The sequence below is a fragment of the Temnothorax curvispinosus genome, unplaced genomic scaffold (assembly GCF_003070985.1).
Source record: "Temnothorax curvispinosus isolate PA1 unplaced genomic scaffold, ASM307098v1 QBEX01008805.1, whole genome shotgun sequence".
NCBI lineage: Eukaryota > Metazoa > Arthropoda > Insecta > Hymenoptera > Formicidae > Temnothorax > Temnothorax curvispinosus.
Window position 1 is genome coordinate 20,420 of NW_020218585.1, and position 18,008 is coordinate 38,427.

The 18,008-nt window shown below is 44.7% G+C and overlaps 3 protein-coding genes across 3 annotated transcripts in view; 2 read left to right on the top strand and 1 right to left on the bottom strand.

The window, feature by feature from the left end:
• The first annotated feature begins 572 nt into the window (after window positions 1–572).
• On the top strand, window positions 573–3,707 carry LOC112458317 (kanadaptin). The gene is made up of 6 exons (XM_025021899.1): window positions 573–1,685; window positions 1,811–2,100; window positions 2,231–2,373; window positions 2,453–2,613; window positions 2,701–3,060; window positions 3,150–3,707. Exons 1-6 carry the CDS (start codon window positions 849–851, stop codon window positions 3,579–3,581), a joined length of 2,223 nt encoding a protein of 740 aa, XP_024877667.1. The 5' UTR covers window positions 573–848; the 3' UTR covers window positions 3,582–3,707.
• A 287-nt stretch (window positions 3,708–3,994) lies between these two features.
• On the top strand, window positions 3,995–5,494 carry LOC112458316. The gene is made up of 5 exons (XM_025021898.1): window positions 3,995–4,222; window positions 4,365–4,502; window positions 4,746–4,852; window positions 4,951–5,080; window positions 5,168–5,494. Exons 1-5 carry the CDS (start codon window positions 4,183–4,185, stop codon window positions 5,248–5,250), a joined length of 498 nt encoding a protein of 165 aa, XP_024877666.1. The 5' UTR covers window positions 3,995–4,182; the 3' UTR covers window positions 5,251–5,494.
• A 7,337-nt stretch (window positions 5,495–12,831) lies between these two features.
• Window positions 12,832–18,008, bottom strand: part of LOC112458315 (roundabout homolog 2-like) — a gene marked incomplete at its 5' end in the record, with an annotated part of 65,130 nt that continues 59,953 nt past the window's right edge. Inside the window, 5 exons of the mRNA XM_025021897.1 lie at window positions 12,832–13,010; window positions 13,139–14,942; window positions 15,029–15,367; window positions 15,752–15,982; window positions 16,581–17,093. Of these exons, the coding sequence (XP_024877665.1) occupies window positions 12,832–13,010; window positions 13,139–14,942; window positions 15,029–15,367; window positions 15,752–15,982; window positions 16,581–17,093 (3,066 nt within the window). The remainder of the gene's footprint in view (window positions 13,011–13,138; window positions 14,943–15,028; window positions 15,368–15,751; window positions 15,983–16,580; window positions 17,094–18,008) is intronic.

Sequence of the window (18,008 nt, forward strand, 5' to 3'; positions counted from 1 at the left end):
ATTTTCAATAGACACAACTGTTGAGTGTCGTCTTATCAACACACTACGTTGATTTGTTGGGTCTAAAAGTAAGAGCCAATGGGTGCGTTCAGCCGATACTCCGCTAGCCTAGCGCACGTAAGCAGCGAGCGCTTTGCTACCATTTGCTACGGAAAAATTTGGCTGGACAGAAGCGAGCGCTTGTTTCCTCTCTTTTTAATCCATTGGGTCAAAGGAGAGGAAACAAGCGAAAACGAGCGAAAACGAGCGAAAACGAGCGACTGCTCACGATTGCTAGGCTAGCGGAGTATCGGCTGAACGCACCCAATCACGTTCGATTGCTACTGAGCGGTTTGTTCTGCTGAATGCGCCCAATCAGATCCCCACCCCCGAGCCTTCTGCATGTGTTATTCTAATCTCGCATCTCGCTCACTCCAATTACTGTCTCGCTCGCTCTTATTGTCATCTCGCTCACTCTTATATACCTTCTCGCTCGCTCACATAACGAAAAATCAATAACTTTGCATTACCGACATTAGCACGGAACGCAACCTAAATCGTGCACATGTGTTATCCCGTGGCCCAAACGTGGACATTGGCTACGTAGTTCATGTGCACGTTTTGACATCGTTCCGAGAGGGCGTATCGTGTTCGCGGATCACCGTCGTATCGTCTCTCATTCTTCTCTCTGGTTTGTTTAATAGGTTATGCGAAGTTCAACGTGATCATAATATCCGAACGTAAACATTGAAAGTGCCACTCAAATCCTCATTGACAACGACAAATTAATAATCATTCATAAGAATATAAACAGGAATTTGTATGACACTTGAGTGCCTCCCGGCATAAAAGTCATCGAGACTGCAACCATGGAGGCGAGCGAACGGGAGAATGCTTCCGTGGCTTCCCTTCCCGAGGATGTTCCCGACGACAACGTTGACGCAAGTAACGGCGAAGTGATTCCCGAATCACCAGCGTGCGACGAGCAGAGCACCAGGTCGGAAACGGAGGGCACGTCTGAGCGTTCCGGAAATGATGCGGGTGACGCTTGCCAAGAACCTGGGTTCAAGAAGCCGCTTCTACTGATCGGCCCCAAGCGGGGTAAGACCGGAAAAATTCGCGCCGTGAACAACGACACGGCACCTCCGCCACCGTCCGAATTGTCCGCGAGTAAGGAGGCTGCCGAGCCTGCTCGTCCATCTCCGTCGAATGACGCCGAAGATAAGAGCGACAAGTCAACATCGGACAGTTCTGCGGCCGAAAATGTCACATCTGACTGCAGAAACGTTCCCGTACCCTATTCGGAGCCAAAGTGGGGCGGGAGACCGACCGGGGAGTATAAGTTAGAGGTCCTTAAGTCGGGGATGATTCTGAAGGAGATTGATCTGACCGAGAGAAGTTTCTACGTGGTAGGGAGATCGCCTTCCTGCAACTTGTTCCTCACCCATCCGACTGTCTCGAGATATCACGCGATTATTCAGTACAGAGCGACGGGGGACGAGAAGAACTCCACGGGTTTTTATTTGTACGATTTGGAGAGCACCCACGGCACATTTTGGAACGGGCATCGTATAAAATCGAGGACCTACGTTCGGTTGCACGGCGGCCATATGATAAGATTCGGTTGTAGCCAGAGAAAATATATTATGCAAGCTCCGCCGGACGATCAGGAGGAGGAATCCGAACTGTCGGTTACTCAACTCAAAGTTAGTTTTATTTGTAATTAAATTTATATGTAGTTAGTCACATAAATCGATGTAATAATAGTTTGCCGGGTGTTGCGACTTGTATTCTCGTAAAAGGCGAGACTTTCAAACATATTTGTTCGTAGGAAAAACGATTGGCGGAATTGCGGGAACGAGAGATCAGACAGCAAGAGGAAGAAGAAGCAGAGGAGAGAGCGAGACAGGCAGCGGAGAAGGAGGGTATTGATTGGGGAATGGGAGAGGACGCTGACGAGGAAACAGATTTGACGGAGAATCCCTACGCTTCTATGGTAGATGAGGAGCTATATTTGGACGATCCTAAGAAAACACTGAGAGGCTGGTTCGAAAGAGAGGGATACGATTTGCAATATCAAGTAGAGGAGAAAGGAATAGGCCAATTTTTGTGTTGGATAAAGTAAATATAGTTATATGAGAGACAATCTTTTTAAGCGCTGTTTTAAAAGTATCCTTATGCTTTATATCGTACTTTGACTTGTCGTTTCTTTCTTCTTTTTATTCATATTATTTAAAAATAAAAATTTCAGTCTACCTAAAGAATGTTTTGGCGGTCGTTCCATGAAAGCGGAGGCTCTTGTCAAAGGGAAGAAGAAAGAATCCGTTGTTCAATGCGCTCTGGAAGCTTGCAGAATCTTAGATAGACACGGGTTATTGAGACAAGCTAATCACGGTACCGTATAATATAAATGAAGGATAAGTTTTGACGAATGTAAATTTTATTCCTAATTATTGATGATTATTAATTGCAGAGAGTCGAAGGAAGAAAGCGAGGAATTGGGAGGAGGAAGATTATTACGATTCGGACGAAGATAACTTCTTGGACAGAACAGGAACAGTAGAGAAGAAACGTGAACAGAGAATGAAACAAGCTGGCAAATTTGAGGAAAAAGTTGAGACATATAGCTCATTGGTAATGCCATTTTGTTCACTTACGTCTACATTTTTGTATGATATGTACAAATATATCTTTAACTAATTCATTGATATTATTTTTCAGACTGAGAAGCACAACGAGATTACGAACAAAATTTCACGTCTGAACGATCGCTTAAAAGAAGCACAAGAAAATAGTGCTAAAGCGAGGGAGTCCAACGAGGATTCGCTGGATGCCTTTATGTCCAGTTTAAATACGTCTACTTTGAGTAAAAGCGACATAACGAAAATGAAAGTGGAGTTGCAGAATTTACGCAGAGAAGAAATGAAACTTGTTAAATTAATAAACCTTACAAAGCCGGCCAATTTGCCGCCGCTTGTTAGTCAAGTGCAAGCAGAGGATAAGGATGATCAGCAAAAATCAAAACCTTCCGCGAGAAAGGTTTCCCAGCTGGAAAGAAGAAGAAAGCTTTTTGAGGCAAACGTAAGCAATCTATTTTTGTATTTTTTTTTTTTTTATATGAAAACGTTTTATTATTTTTCTTATGACTAAAAAAATAATACATTTTTCAGAACAAAGATGATTCCGAGAGAGATTCATCATATGGTAATAATGTGGATAATGAAGAAGAAGATGATGACGATGATGTTGATGATCAAGAAGAAAAGAATGATGACGTAAAAGAGAAAGGAGACGAAGGAGATACGAACGTACACAAGTCCGAATGCAAAAAATCTATACCATGTAAGGATGACACGGAATCAAATGGTAGTACGAAAACTGGCGATAAACCGTGTGTCACGAAAAACGTTGATCAGGAAACAAGGAAACAAAACGTTTCAGACGACAAGAAACGAAAAAAGGATAGTAAATCAGAGAAATTGAAAGGTATAAAAAAACAGTACGATCAAGATGTCCACTCGGAAGATTATTCCACGTGGGTACCGCCGCAAGATCAATCTGGGGACGGCAGGACAAATCTTAACGAAAAATATGGATATTAAATTAGCTCTAGCGTTATACACATGTGTAAGAAAAAACGATGTAAATACTCTCCGATCAAGAATTTGTTTGACATTACATAGAATTAAAAAAAAAGCTATTTATTTCTTACAGTCTTACACCTAAAATGTATTAAATTATCTATATATATATATATATATATATAACTTTTATCTAAAACATTTTTTTATCAACGAATGTTTCATTTTCAATATCTTTGGAGATCCTGATACTTTCTTCGCTCTTTCTTCCTCTGTCCGACAATATAAAGGGGCTTGCGTTGGTGTTTGGTGTGCGTGGCCAACATGTATCCCCTCCATCTGAAGTTCGGACATGAACCATAGCACGGACACGAACCAGGTACAATTACCGAGCGACGTAACATAATGCTGTGGGATTTTCAGCACTCGAGTGACTCGGCTGATGTTTCTGAACGTGCATCCTAGACATTCCTAGAGTGAGTCGGGCTGTCGAGTGTCGAATTTACATTCCAGTTTAGCGAAAAATTGGAGCGTCAAACGGCCGATGATCGCAGCGTGGACTGCATATCGAGTTGTGACATGTTGTGACGTCTTGGAAAATTTCTTGAACACATAAAGGAACATGGAGAACTTCCGAGACAGTCCGAGCTATCTCCAAACGAGTACGTATCGTGGGAATTTGCATATGTGCCTACTAATACTCCCATACTTACATATGTGTCATTGCGATTACTTTTTCTTCCCGTTTCCTGGAACGAGCTTTATGCTCGCGGAACAATTGTAACGCTTTTTTTTGCCTTTCAGTTTGGGCTCCGATAGCCTCCGTAGGATGGTACCTCGTGGGGCTCGGCATCATCGCGTTCTATACTTTTCCACATATCCAAGAGAAATACAAGAGTTGGAAAGTCGCGAGGAGTCGACGAGATACCGCACTCGGCAAGAGTGAGTAAATAAAATTTGTTTCAGAATCCCAAACTTCGGGAGCTTTCCAGCAAGTGACACAAGTCGACACAAGCATCGTTCTATCTTTTTTTTTGTAATGAGTAACAAAGATAAAACAATACTTGTGTCGACTTGTATCGCTTGCTGGAAAGCTCCCTTCGACACTTGACGGGCAACAAATAAATTGGCAATGTTACTCACGATACAAATATGTATGATTTGTTGTATCGATTGTATGTCCAGAGACCGACGAATTGCCACAATTGTCAGCCAACGTGGAACTGGCGCGACAGAAAATGCAAGAGGCTTACGACAAGAGTCGCGCATTAGCTCAGGTCAAAGAGGAAGAGGTATCTTTTTGCTACGCGTTATTCGATACGTTAAGATACAATTTTTTATCCTTATATTTTTGAAATATAAATCGGAACGATCTACCTCTTTTGCTCAGGAAAAAGAGAAAAAGAGACTAAAGGTCTTGAGATTGCTGGAAAATAAAAACGTGGGTACAAAACTCGGTGGTGCTGCAAGCGACGACGAGACCCCTGGTACAAGTACAAAATCGAAGTCGTTCAAATCAGGTGAGATTCACGTTATATAAAGTCGCACCTCTAATCGTAAGGTAAATTTAAATGATGTGATATCCATATATACACTTTATTTTGCAGAGTACAATCCCTTAACGGGTGACAATACCCGTGGGTATCGTCCTCCGAAACGGAGCTGTTGTAAAAAGGGTGGATGCGGTTAACCATCATTTTATGGGATCCCATAAGAAAAAGACAATTTACATTCTTGCGATTTTAACGACCGTGAAAATAAAAGAGGGAAGCAACTTACGGGAATCGAATAGACATGCTTGAACTGCGGTACATACGATTTTTACAAGTTCTAAAAATTGTCAAAAAAACTGGTGTACGTGCAATTGTTACATTAATTCATAACATGTACGATTCTTAAGCTTTAATAAACTAGATCGATTTTGCCTATCGAAATCAATATAGATTTCGTTATGTAAGTAATATTAAGATTAAAAAACCAATGTGTGTTTTAAATGTCGGGGAAACAAGGGATATATAAAATCCTAGATAAAGCACAGGCACTTGCACTTTCTCGCAACAGGAGGCCCTTCAATTTTCAACATTACCTTTTATTAATCGTTATCAGTATAATATGCAATGATATATATCAGCATACGTCGCTTTATACGTGTGTACGTGGTACTTGACAATAGCAACTGTTACAAATTATCTACAGTCGTGCGCGTGTATGTCTATGTGTATGTATACGTGTGTAACGTTGTGTCTCCTGTGGTATGCACGCTCTCTATTTTAACTCTTAAATCTCCATCGGTTCCCACTCGCGCGACGACGGTCGACGAAGAGAGACGAGCGGCGTGTCTCTCTTCCGTAGTAAATAAATTATAAAATTAACTATATAAAAATGCTCACCATTTTTATTTACTCGCAGTATTTACAGAATATAAAAAGGAAAGCTTGAGCTAAATACGCGTCCCCGCGGACCCGCACGTGCACGCGCGCGTACGTTCGCCTCCGGCGAAATTCGTAATCGCACGTGTGCGGTCCGTGAAGCGCGGTCCGGAGAAAGAGAGAGACGAATAACGGCTATCGCCTTATCTTTTTTTCTCTCTTTCTCTCTCTCTCTCTCTCTCTCTCCCACATTGCCTCCAATTCGAAATCGCTATCTCGTGTTCTTAATGATATGAATTATTTTTACGTAGCTCTAGCTCTCTAACGGTCTACTTAATCCTTCAAGCGCGATCCAGGACCAGTTTGCTCGCACCAACATCGATCGATCAGTGCTGTTCCGATATATTTAATTTTTCTACTCCGCGTTAGACAGGCTGCCCCAGACCTGGAAATTAATATTAAGAACACTTCGACGAACGGCGGAATTGACTTTTCCCTCAGGAGAAATATCGAGCGAAGCTACTACAATATTTTCAACACGAGTAAGTTTCATTGAAAAACAAGACACTATATTATTATTTCATCGGGACTTTGAAATCTTCATTAAGAAAAAAAAGTTGACTCCAAATTTGTCAATATATCATCAAAATATTTTCCGGCAGATTACGAACACCCTGTAAACTGGACTCTCGGAAAAAATGCCTCGATCAGTTCGATCGGCGCAGCTATCGGCCTTCAGCTTTGCATTCGGCGGTCTTGGCGGCACCAAAAGTTTGAAGTCCGGAGAGCGTCTCTCGCAAAAGCGGCTGTCCCGATATCGCTACCAGATATGAATTTACAGATCGAAAAATTTCGCTCTAACGTTAATGCAATCGTTCCGTACGACGGCCGATGGCCGCAGTTCTATTAACAAATAGGATTCGTCAGTTAGTCGATTGATCGAGAAACGTTTATACGCGCGTTTAAGGTGCCTTTTCATGCTGACGCTCGACGCTCATTTTCAGCGGCAAGAAGGTCGCATGACCACAATTGACGCCGGCGTCAATTGAAATTCATGAAAAGGAAAACAGCGTCAAAATTTCGGCGTCTTCGCGCTGCTTTGGCTTTGACGCTTGAAGTTGGAAAAATCTAACTTCTCTTTCTTGACGCTGGCATCATAGTGATGTCACGTGACGTCGCTCAACGCTGTTTTTCAGCGTCCCATGAATTGGCACCTTTATACGAGTTCGTCTGAACTTGCTCGATGAACTCGTCACGTGTTTTGGGGGTGTACGATGTATCATATGTCTCGTATGTCGTGTTAAATGTCGTTTACGTGTAAGTCGCGCAATTTTCTTTCTTTCTTTTTTTTTTAAGTTAAACGCTACTGTGTTTTATACAAGTCCTCTCAACCATCGTAACAATAATACAAAGATGACAAATTATAAAAATAATACGTTATCTTTTCTCGTTCCTTCGCGCATTGATACGATGGTTTGGCAGCATGCCCGTTGGCCGAATCACGATCATTTAGGAATGGAGATACGGTGCTTTTCCGAAAGGGTCACGATTCCGTAGCCTTCGAAGAGACGTATGTATATCCCGTATGTGCATGTAATAACCCTTTTCTCCCTCAATAATACGCGGCAGCGTCCCGCCGATTCAAGCTCGCGCGCACAATCTGGAAGCTGCGGATCCATTGCTGCTCGTCGCATCAAATGCGGTTCGCGGGTATCAAACGATAAGAATCATCATCGATCTAAACGCCTTCGTGTCTCGCCTGCTCATGCGGAACGTTCGCAGTGGATTCGCACCTCAACGGACGCAGTTATCTCCCGAGGAGGATGCACATTCGCTTCTCTAACGGAACACGAACCGACACCCTCGGGGCCTCTAACGACGACGGAAGTCAGGAATGGGGTCACCGGGTCTGTCAGCCGCAGCTACGAGTTGCTGTGGCATCACGATGATATGATGATAATACGGCGGTCAACGTCCCGCAACCTCGTCAGAATGCCGAAGGTGGACTTCCGTCGTTCCTTCAACGAGGCGTTAGACAAGCGAAGGTGGAGAACAAGGCGGGGAGCAGGCCTTTAGAAGCGCCTACCTCGCGTCTTCCCTTCCTCGGCTCGAGCGCGACTCTCGTCGCGCGAACTCGCACCGGACGCACACGCTCGTACGTGACAACGGAGATACTTAAAATACGCATCCTATCTAATTTATACGTGTAATGAGATGCTTCCTTCTAGCGATAGTCTCGCGTCTAACTCCTCTCGACGACTCGCTCGCTCTTTTTTTTCTCTCCCCCTTTTTCGTTTTCTAAGCCTAAAAGTATATCGAGATGATATCTTCTCCCCGCACATTAACTTATTCCTTTTGCCTGCTTGGATGGATTTTTTGTCTTACTGGATATGAATTTATTCGCGCGCGTCTCGACGCGCAAATAAATTTATACACCGAGACTCTTACGAAACTATATATGTATAATATATATAGTCATGTATCACTAGGTACGATCTGAAGTTCAACTTTCTGAATTAACAAATTTAATTCAATATCTCTGCTAATTAATTACTTATTCTCTCTTTCCTCCCACCTCCCCCGAGGTCGCAATTCCTCTGTGTGACCTATTTTTCTTTCTTTTTTTACGGAATTTACTCAATTTACATATACGGCAGTGGCAATTTGTTGCGTCGAGTAATCTGAATGAGTGGTACCTGTCGCGTGGGTTGGCTTTTCTATTCAAACAAAACGGACTCGAATCGAGTGAAGCTAATTGTATTGTGTGTGTATAACAAATTTGAGCGATTCACCATGCGCGTCAATAAACGAGCCACGCGCTCAGCGCACGCGCGCGCCTTTAAAATAACTCTGATCCGTTTACTCGTCACTTAATCGAAAGTCGTAATTAATAAGTAAGTCGCATACACCCGCGTGTACAAAGGAAAGCCACGCCCACGCTCTTCCCGTGACGGCGTCGTTACGGGGAGGAAAGAAAAAGGGGTCATCGCACGGGCCTCCGCGTAGCGCGCTATCGCGGTTGAAAGGAGCCCGTATCTCGGCCGGGACCCCCTTTAAAAATGCGTACAAAATGTCTCGGTTGTGTATATACATATCGATGGAGCTTCGCGCGTTACGAATCGGCCGTCGTTCAACGTAAACGGATTCAGACGTTCCTTAGCGAATTTGTAATTTTTTTTGTTATCTTTCTTCAAATAATTATATTCGTATGAAAGAGCTCTCGCCGTGCTCTCAGTAAATAGCAAATGCAGAATACACATGTGTGCGCCTGGTCGTGTTTTCACACTTGTACAGATACGGATAAGCTCGTTAAAAATAAAATCCTCCAACAATTTTCTTGTATTAAATATTTCATTCGCTGATGTACCCACTCCCGGATGGGTTGCAACTCTACTTTTCGATCCGTCTACGAGAAACGCCGGCCCGAATCATCCGTAAACGCGACGATCCATCTATAGATGCCGCGAACGGACGCGACGTTGTACTCCATCCTGTTGAAAATGTGCGCTTCAAAGGAGAGAAAGACGAGGACGACAATAAAATTTCACGGTTCTAATAGTATGCAATTCTTCGTCTTCCATCCAAAAGACGCTTTCAATAAGTCGATCGTTACGAATGCAAATGTACCGTCGTTGTGTTCTCCATCTAAAGTCCCATCGCGAAGAAAGTCGAGAGATAAATGGAAAAAGGAATACGTGAGCTTAAAAATCTTTTTTCAAAACTTTGAAAATAGCAGGAATTTTAAGACCTGCAATCTTACTGTCAATTTTACTGTTTTAATAATTTTAGTTTTTTTATATATTGTTTCGTTTTATTCATTATCTCTGATAGTGATATTAATATCCCCGATAAGAAAATTGCGTAAATATTGTACGATAAGTGTATTAAGATAATTCGCCATAATGCACCGGTCTTGTCGGCGTGAAATTTCTGTTAATATTCGCCCAAAAATTGATAAATTTAATTTTGAGTATAAATTATGCACAATTATTTCGACATCTAGAAGCAAAATTATCTCAGCAAACACCGATGCTGTTTTGCTGAAATACTATTTAGAAATAAATTCTGTAAATATTTATCAATATTTCAAATATAAAAACAATTGCATCCCAAATTTCATCCGGATTTGTCGTATAATTCTATAAATCTTCTCCTAACGGAGATAAACAGTCTAGACGTATAAATGAATTAAATTGCGATAAAACGACGGGAGAATATCCGATAAAACCGGAATCAGGTACGCGTTCGAAAACAATACACTTTGTATCGACGGTATTGGAGCGCACATTTTCGGCGAGCACGTTTCTCACTTTTACATGTCAGGTCGTGTGTAATAAAAAGTACATGAGATACCTTACGTATCTGTCGCTTACATGATACAAGTTCAATCGATACGTCGTATAAATTAATAACTAATGACTAATCTCGTTAAAGTAACTTTGTACAATTTATACAGGGGTCGTTTACGTGATATGATAATATGTATATTTATATATATATATATATAATATGTATATTTTTTATGTATATATTACGCGTTTTATTGTTACTTCGTTTCGTTAAAAACGTATCTACTACGTGCGTTCGTTTTGGAAGAATTATACATGGCCCTTCTTCGTGGAGATTAGCCCTCGGTTGCCTTAGGATTTAGGAACGTTATATCCAAAATAATATGCTCCATTTGTCGTGGCCTGAGTACAGTACAGGCTGTCGAAAATAAATGCCACGCTTTGTGAGGCCGGTCGCGATGCCAAGAGCGCGAATCGTTCCGTCGGGCGCCGCGACGCGTTAATTCCTTTCGCTACGACGATCATGCCCGCTATCCGTACTGAGAGACGCGACTGTAATTGCCCATCTAATTGTTTGCATTGACGATATTCACCAAAACGCTCAATGTGAAATGTAAATACAGTTCGCGTTTAATCATGAATGTTAGCTGCTTAACATACAGATGAGAGATGCTATCACGGACTCGGTAACAAGTTCGTTTAGCGCGAGAATGTTAGCAGTTGCCGCAGTACAAGCCGTAATATATTACACATTGGGCTTCACGATCGAAAACAATTGCTTCGTACGCAGTGAAGCCTCTCGACAAAAACCACCGTAGCGAAAGGATTATTCCGCGTACAGAGCAAGCAGGCACAGTCGATCGATAAGTTAATCTCGTGTACAGCACAGTGGAACAATTGTGAAACGATTGCCCGCTCCGATTGTTTCCGAGATAATGATTTCGGAGTGAAATCACTTTGATACTCGAAGAGTATCGCGGATCTATCCTATACTGAATTATTCTAAAATCTTGAAGCTTCATTTTCATAAACAAATTCGTCTCGATACCACAACACGCGTATACTCTTATTATTGCTATAGTATTGGAGTCGTTACCTCTCTTAGAGCACAACATTTGCAATCGTGTCAATAATTTCAACCAAATATTTAGCTGCTCGTTATAAAAAAATATATTATTTAAAATATCATAAAAAAAATGTTATTTAAAAAAAGAATCTATTTTATATAACTACAAAAAGTTCAGTCCTGTCTTCTATTGCTTTATGGGGATAAACTATATTATTTGCCTTTGAGTTGTCAAACATTCTCGTAGATAAAATTTGCCAATTAAATTGCCAATACAGTTGACTGCGCTTGCTTGATTCGTACGCGTTTTACGCGATCCAAATTCTTAGTTCGCGCTCAGGCAGATCAACCCGTTATATCATACATTCTTCTCTCCGTTTGTGCTATCGCCACGTCAAAAAAACGTGTCATGTCACAGGGGACATTTATACGCGTGGACGTTCATCCCGGAGCGATCACGCGAGAACTTTTTGTAGCTCGCTGGCATTCGCAAGCTAAAGTGTGACTTTTAAAGTCACCGTTTAAGATATAACTTAATCGAACTAACAGTACGTCAGCGGGAATGGCAGTATATATGTATGGCAGTCGAGAGTACGACAAAGTTCAAGAGGCGTTCAACTGGAATATCAGTCCGGCGTGATCGCTCAGTCGTTAAATGTTCACTCGACATGTCGCGACAGTAAACTGCAATGTACGAGAGAGAATTGTTTCCTTCTTTCTTTTTCTTAATATCTCTCGAAAATTGGGATCACTTCTATCTCTTCGCGTGATATAAAGTGAAGAACAAAGAAAACATAAGCAAGATCCGTTATGATACGTTAATCAGTCTATTTGGCAGAGTGTCCAAAGAAAGATAATCCTACGCGACGCCTTCCTCTCTTCTCGCGATGTTATCTTTTTTGAAAGCCCTTATCCGAGTACAAAGTATAAAACAATCGACTATACGTGTATACATAACGGGGTCTATCGGCGTAGCGTTAAAGTGCCGCGAGTGTCGGTTACGGAGTTCGATCCTCGAGTCTCGAGTGTCGAAATTATGCTCCTACCGTGATAGAAGACCGTTATTGCGCTTCGTACGAACACAGGAATACTCTACGAGCTTAAACTACCGTCACGTAATCAGCCTAAACGTAAACGTTTGTCAGTCATGGAATACTATTAACTCGCGAAACCTGTTAAATATTTTCGATATTACATAACGGGATAATACGCAGAGAAAGCGCGAGATTCGCTCTGCCTCGTTGTCACCGAGCTCGCTCCCTTTAATGAGCCCGTATAATCAACAAATCAAATCGATGTACTCTTCCAGCGTGCGGGCCGTTAATCGCGCCAGGTATATATATAGAAATATAGCAACCTTTCGAAAAAGACGCTGCGCGGCCTATCTTTTATTATATATACGGCGCGCTGGATCGAATCGTACTTGATGAGCGTCCGCGACATTGCTGATTGCGAAACGGCCTCCCGTAGTCGAGACTGTGATCGTTCGTTGTGATCGAAGGCCGTTTGTTCAGGCACGTCCTGTATTTACTACATCCAGGTAATATTTAGCTTTCACGATGGTCACCCAGTCGACTAGACTCCGTCGGAGCGTTCGGATTATTGCCGCTTGCAAAGATACTATTAAGCTTGTTGTATCGTTGACTGCCCGTACTGCTCATCGTATTAGAGGCCGAAGAATTGTGCTGACTGTAGTTGCCCGTCCTTGAAAAGCTGGGCAGCTTGTCTGAAAGGGATAAAGACAGAAATACGTTAGGCATACGCGTTTGATCGCTCGAATAGGGACTTGGGTAGGGATTAAGCTTAATTAAAGGCAAAACGATAAATCAAGTTTTTTTTTGCTGGAACGATTACCTTTACTACGATTATGCCTCAGTCTCTCCTGTGAATTCGTGCTTCCGCACTGTCGCTGGGGGATGCAGGAGTAATTGCTGTCGCTGCTGTACGTGGGCGAAGACGTCCTGTTTCTTCTTCGCGGACTCCTGTTACTTCTGTTTCGGGAACCCGTCCTGCTGCTACTGTGGCCACAGGCGGTACCGTACTGCTGCGCGTTGTACTGCACGGTGTCGGCGTAGAGGCAGCTCGATTCCGAGCAGGAACAGCACGCGTCCGAATGCGTGTTGGAGTCGCACGACTTCCTGTCCCACTCGTCATTCTCGGGCTGATAGAGATTGTCGTTGTGGAACATCTCGTCCCTGTGCCGATACAGCTCCTCGCTCACGGCGGACGGTGTCAGATGTGATTGCTGATTGTTGGAACGGATGAACGCGGGATCAACGCGCGCGCCGTAATCGTCTGGCAGCCCGTTCTGATGGTGGCCGTAAATAACGGAGCCGCTCTCGTACTCGTTCTCCTGGTTTTTGTAATCGTAGTGATTGAAACCCTGCGGGAACGAGGGCAACGGTGGGGGATTGGTCTGCGGCGGCAGCGTCGTGTATCTGCCCTGCGGGACCTGTAGGTTGCCGGGCACCTGGAGAGCGCCGGACTCCGAATGCTGACTCTGCCCGCCGCCGCTCCAGGGTGTCGGCGACGGACTGAAGCTATTGGTCACTCTGATGGGCGGCGTGGGCGGACTCTGCGGATTGCACGAACCGGCGCCTGAGTGATCCAGATCGTTCTGAACGCTTCTCTTGCCGAGATGTGGACTGAATGGCACTTGTTGCTGTTGGTGCGGATGCTGCAGCTGATGCTGTTGCTGCTGATGCATCCGGCCAGTGGCTATGGATGTGCCGAGGGGCGGTGGATGCTCAGGCGGCGGTGGCAACATGTCGCACCAGTTGGGCATCGGCATACCGGTTTGAGGCGTGTCGCCCGCGGCGCCCGCTATTCTGTACTGTCTCCTTTGCATGTCTAGATTCTCGTCCGCGTAGGCGGCGTCGCCGCCGCTCATGTTGTCGCTGCTCGGCGACACCGTAGACTTGTTGGGCTCCTGATTCGAATCCAGGCTCGAGTAATCCGGTTTCAGACACGAGTCGCTCGAGTTTGACTTCTGGCAGCTGGTCTCGATCGAATCTGAGTTACGGCTGCCCACGCATAGGGTCGTGGTCGCGTACGGCTCCGGCGGCGGCGCCTGCATTTGCTTGCGCGTGTTGTAGAACGTAGTCAGATTTACTTCGGCATACTCCGAGCTGGCCATGCCCATTATGCCGGCCGCAAGCATGTGCTGGTTGTTGAGTAACTTGGTCTCGCAGTCCTTGTCGTTGGCAGCCTGCAGGGTGTTGGTCGGCCGCCAACCTCGTTCCAGCCAGAGCGTGTCCTTATTCAATTGACAGATATCGTTTGCGGTGCTCACGGGTACATTCAAGTGACCCAGTTGCTTGCTCATCGCTTGCCTGCGTCTCACGTACAGGGCGGCCAGCAGTGCGGCGATAACGGTGAATATCATCGTTATTATCAATACGAGGAACCACGTTTCTCGGACGACGGACGCACCTCCGTGGCTGGGATCGGTACGCGGCGGCAATTGCGTCAGCTGTCCCGGATCCATGTTCAACAGAGTCGGACTAGAAAAAGGACCTAGCCCGACGCGGGTTTGCCCAGCGACGCGAGCCGTATACAAACTGCCGGTGGTCAGGCTGTTGATGATCACCGATGTGGTGGACGCGTTCAGGGACATTTGACCCAGGATCTTGTTGCTGCTGTTGCTCTTGATCTGAATCTGTATCGGGCGGATACAAATCGACGGTGAAATATAGATAAGTACTCGCGCGATATATCGGGCAGAAAATTAACGGCGACCCTTACCTTGTAACCGATCAATTGGCCGTTCTGAGTGTTCTTCGGCGGCGGTGACCACCGAACGAACGCCGAGGTCATATTTATCATCCCCACGTGAACGTTCTCGGGAGTGCCCGTGGGCACGTCCTCCAACGTGGTGACCAGCTTCACGTTGCTCGGTCGACCCTCGATTATCTTGTAGAAGGGTACCAGGAAGAATTCGTAGCGCGTGTACTTCTTCAGATTGGTCAGCACGTAGCTGGTAGCGCCGGCGTTGAGCACCGTGACCATCTGATATTCCGGTTTCTCGGAAACCTCGCGATACCGTATATAAAGGCCCTCCACCAAATCTGCCGCGCCGAGAATCTGAAATTCAGATTCTATCAGATGTGTTATTCTAATCCGTTTGTTGTTATTTTAATATTTCCCCAATTCCAACGGTCGGCGTCCGAGTATCTCGAATATCGCGAAATTCTCTGAGTTTTCCCCTTTTTAGGAAAATAAAACAAAAGTTGATAGCTCGCCGTTATTTTTAATATAAATATAGTCTCTAAATTAAATCTCTGTTAAAACAGACGCGTTTGAAATAAACAAATAATACATTTTTCAAAATAATACGAACAAATGTTGTTTCCGCGTTGTATTTTTTGAAATGTCCAAGTTAGCATCTGCCGCGAAGTCCCGGCGCGTTGTTATGCTAAATCGATATAAGCGGAACGTCCGCGTATAATGTTACCCGATAATACTTACGTCCCACATGATCTTCACGCTGGTGCTGGTCAACGGTTGCACCTCTTTGAGATGTAAAATCTCGCTGTTCAGCCGATCTCGGGCGCGAGTCAATTCCACTTGCGGTACCGTATGCTGATTTACGTTAGTAGTTTGCACGACGTCCGACAGCGGTCCGGGCAGCGAGAGCCCCTGGCTATTTTCCGCTCGTACTAGGAAAACGTAATTGGTCTCCGGCCTTAAATCTGTCACCTGTTGATGGATAGAGCGGAAAACCGGACTCATTAGCCTGACGAATAAAATAAAATAAAAAAAAAAACAAGTTCTATGTACATACAACGTATGTATCTAAGTACGTTCTTTCCCGCTTGTTTGTCGGTCACTAAACGTTTACTTTTTTATTTGCGACATTTGTCATCTTCGAGAGATCAATTTACCTTCTCCTTGAAGGGCTGGTTAAAGCCCTATATTGCGCGCAGTAACGAGTCGAAGCATATTGCGTCTGTTTGCGAGAGGATATTAAATTGTCTCTTACGCAAACCCTTACTTTGTAGCGTTAGGCTTCTCGGTCTCTTTATTACGCGACTCTAGCTTAGAAACTTTGATATTAGACTTTTCAACGGGGCAGTAAGCGACTTAGGTTTATCGGCCTGTTACCCAACACCGTAACCGTCGCCAACTGTCCTCGCCAGCAGCGGGCAGTGCGCGTTCTAAACTTTCGAAAAACAATGCACAAAGGAAGGGAAAACTGAAAATGCCTCCTCGAGAAGATCGTTGAAACTCGACGCGGGATACAAGCACCCGAGGGAAAGGAGGTCAAGTATCATCGTCAGATTCTCGATACGCTCACCGTGTAGATGTCGTCGAGAACGCCCGTGGCCGCCACCACCCAGCCGGTGTTCAGGTTGCTGCTGTAGTACTCGATGTTGTAGCCGACAATCTTGCTCTGGCCCTCGTGGCCCGGGCTCCACGTCAGGGTGACGGAGTTGCTGGTGGCGTTCACTATCCGCGGTTTGCTCGGATTCTGCGGTAGCGCCGACACGTCCGGCGTCCGATGGAAGCTGGCGCCGGTGCTGACGGTCAGGTACGCCGACCAGGAGGTGTTGCCGGACTCGGACGAGGCGATGCAGGTGTACAGGCCGGAGTCGTTGGCGTGCAGGTCGTCGATGAACAGCGTGCCGTTGATGGCCATCGTGATGCGGCCGCCCGGTCGCACGAGCACGCCCTCCTTGTGCCAGTGAACCCGCGGCGTGGGTGCGCCGACCGCGCGGCACGGCAACGAGGCGACGCTCTTCAGCGGCAAGGTCTGATTCGCCGGGCCCAGCTCGATTATGGGTGGTGGAGTCTCCTCGACGGACGTCACCTAGTTCGCCGACGTGACAGGGTTTTATTCGGAGTCTAATCTGCTCGTCGAGTGGAGAAGGCAGTCTAAACGCCACGTGGACGCTCTGCCTTCCCCCCGATTCTGAGATATGGAAATGAGACGAGTCCAGGAGACTCGTGAGGTCTACTTTAACCCGGGAACGGGCGTTTGGGGTGATTTTTACATCCCAGTAAAATGAAAAAAATGAAGTCAGCTCACGTCACAGTAATTTTAATGTGCTTCTTTCGTTTTTTAAATATTTTTTTGGTTTCTGCTTACTTTTTTCAGAAAATGTTGAGTAAATCTACATACATATTGTCCTCAATTCTAATAAATTATAGAACAATGAAAAATATGCAATATGTAATTAATAATAATGACTTTTAATTGGAGTGTAAAAATCGCCTCGGGTGACCATTTAAAAAAATCAAGCACTCGTTCCTAGATTATTATATCAATATACGAATTTTACTTGGAGGATATCTCTTCGAGATGGGCAAAGGGAGTGACTACGTAAATGTCCGCGATTAGAACCTTGATATTTTAGCTCGGAACTTTGCTGAATCCACATCTGTTTTTTGCTGCAGCGTTTAGAATGTAAATTACTAACTGGCCCCCCCGTGATACCTGGCTACTGAATTAAGCGGCTATCTCGTCTAACAAGTTCCCTCGAATAGCCACGCCGGTGGAAATATGTAATTCAAAAGTTTCCTTTTTATATTACCACCTTTCAACTTTGTCCGCTGCGAGCGGAAAGAAGTTATGGAGTTTCCATTCGCCAAAGTAGATCGCTGTAATGCTCCCTATATGTAGATAAGAATTTTATTCCAGAATGTGGGGCAACTCCCCTCAGGCTAGGATCGCGGTACCACGGTGCACCAGCCGGAATGGTAATTCTGCACTCATCCGAAAGGG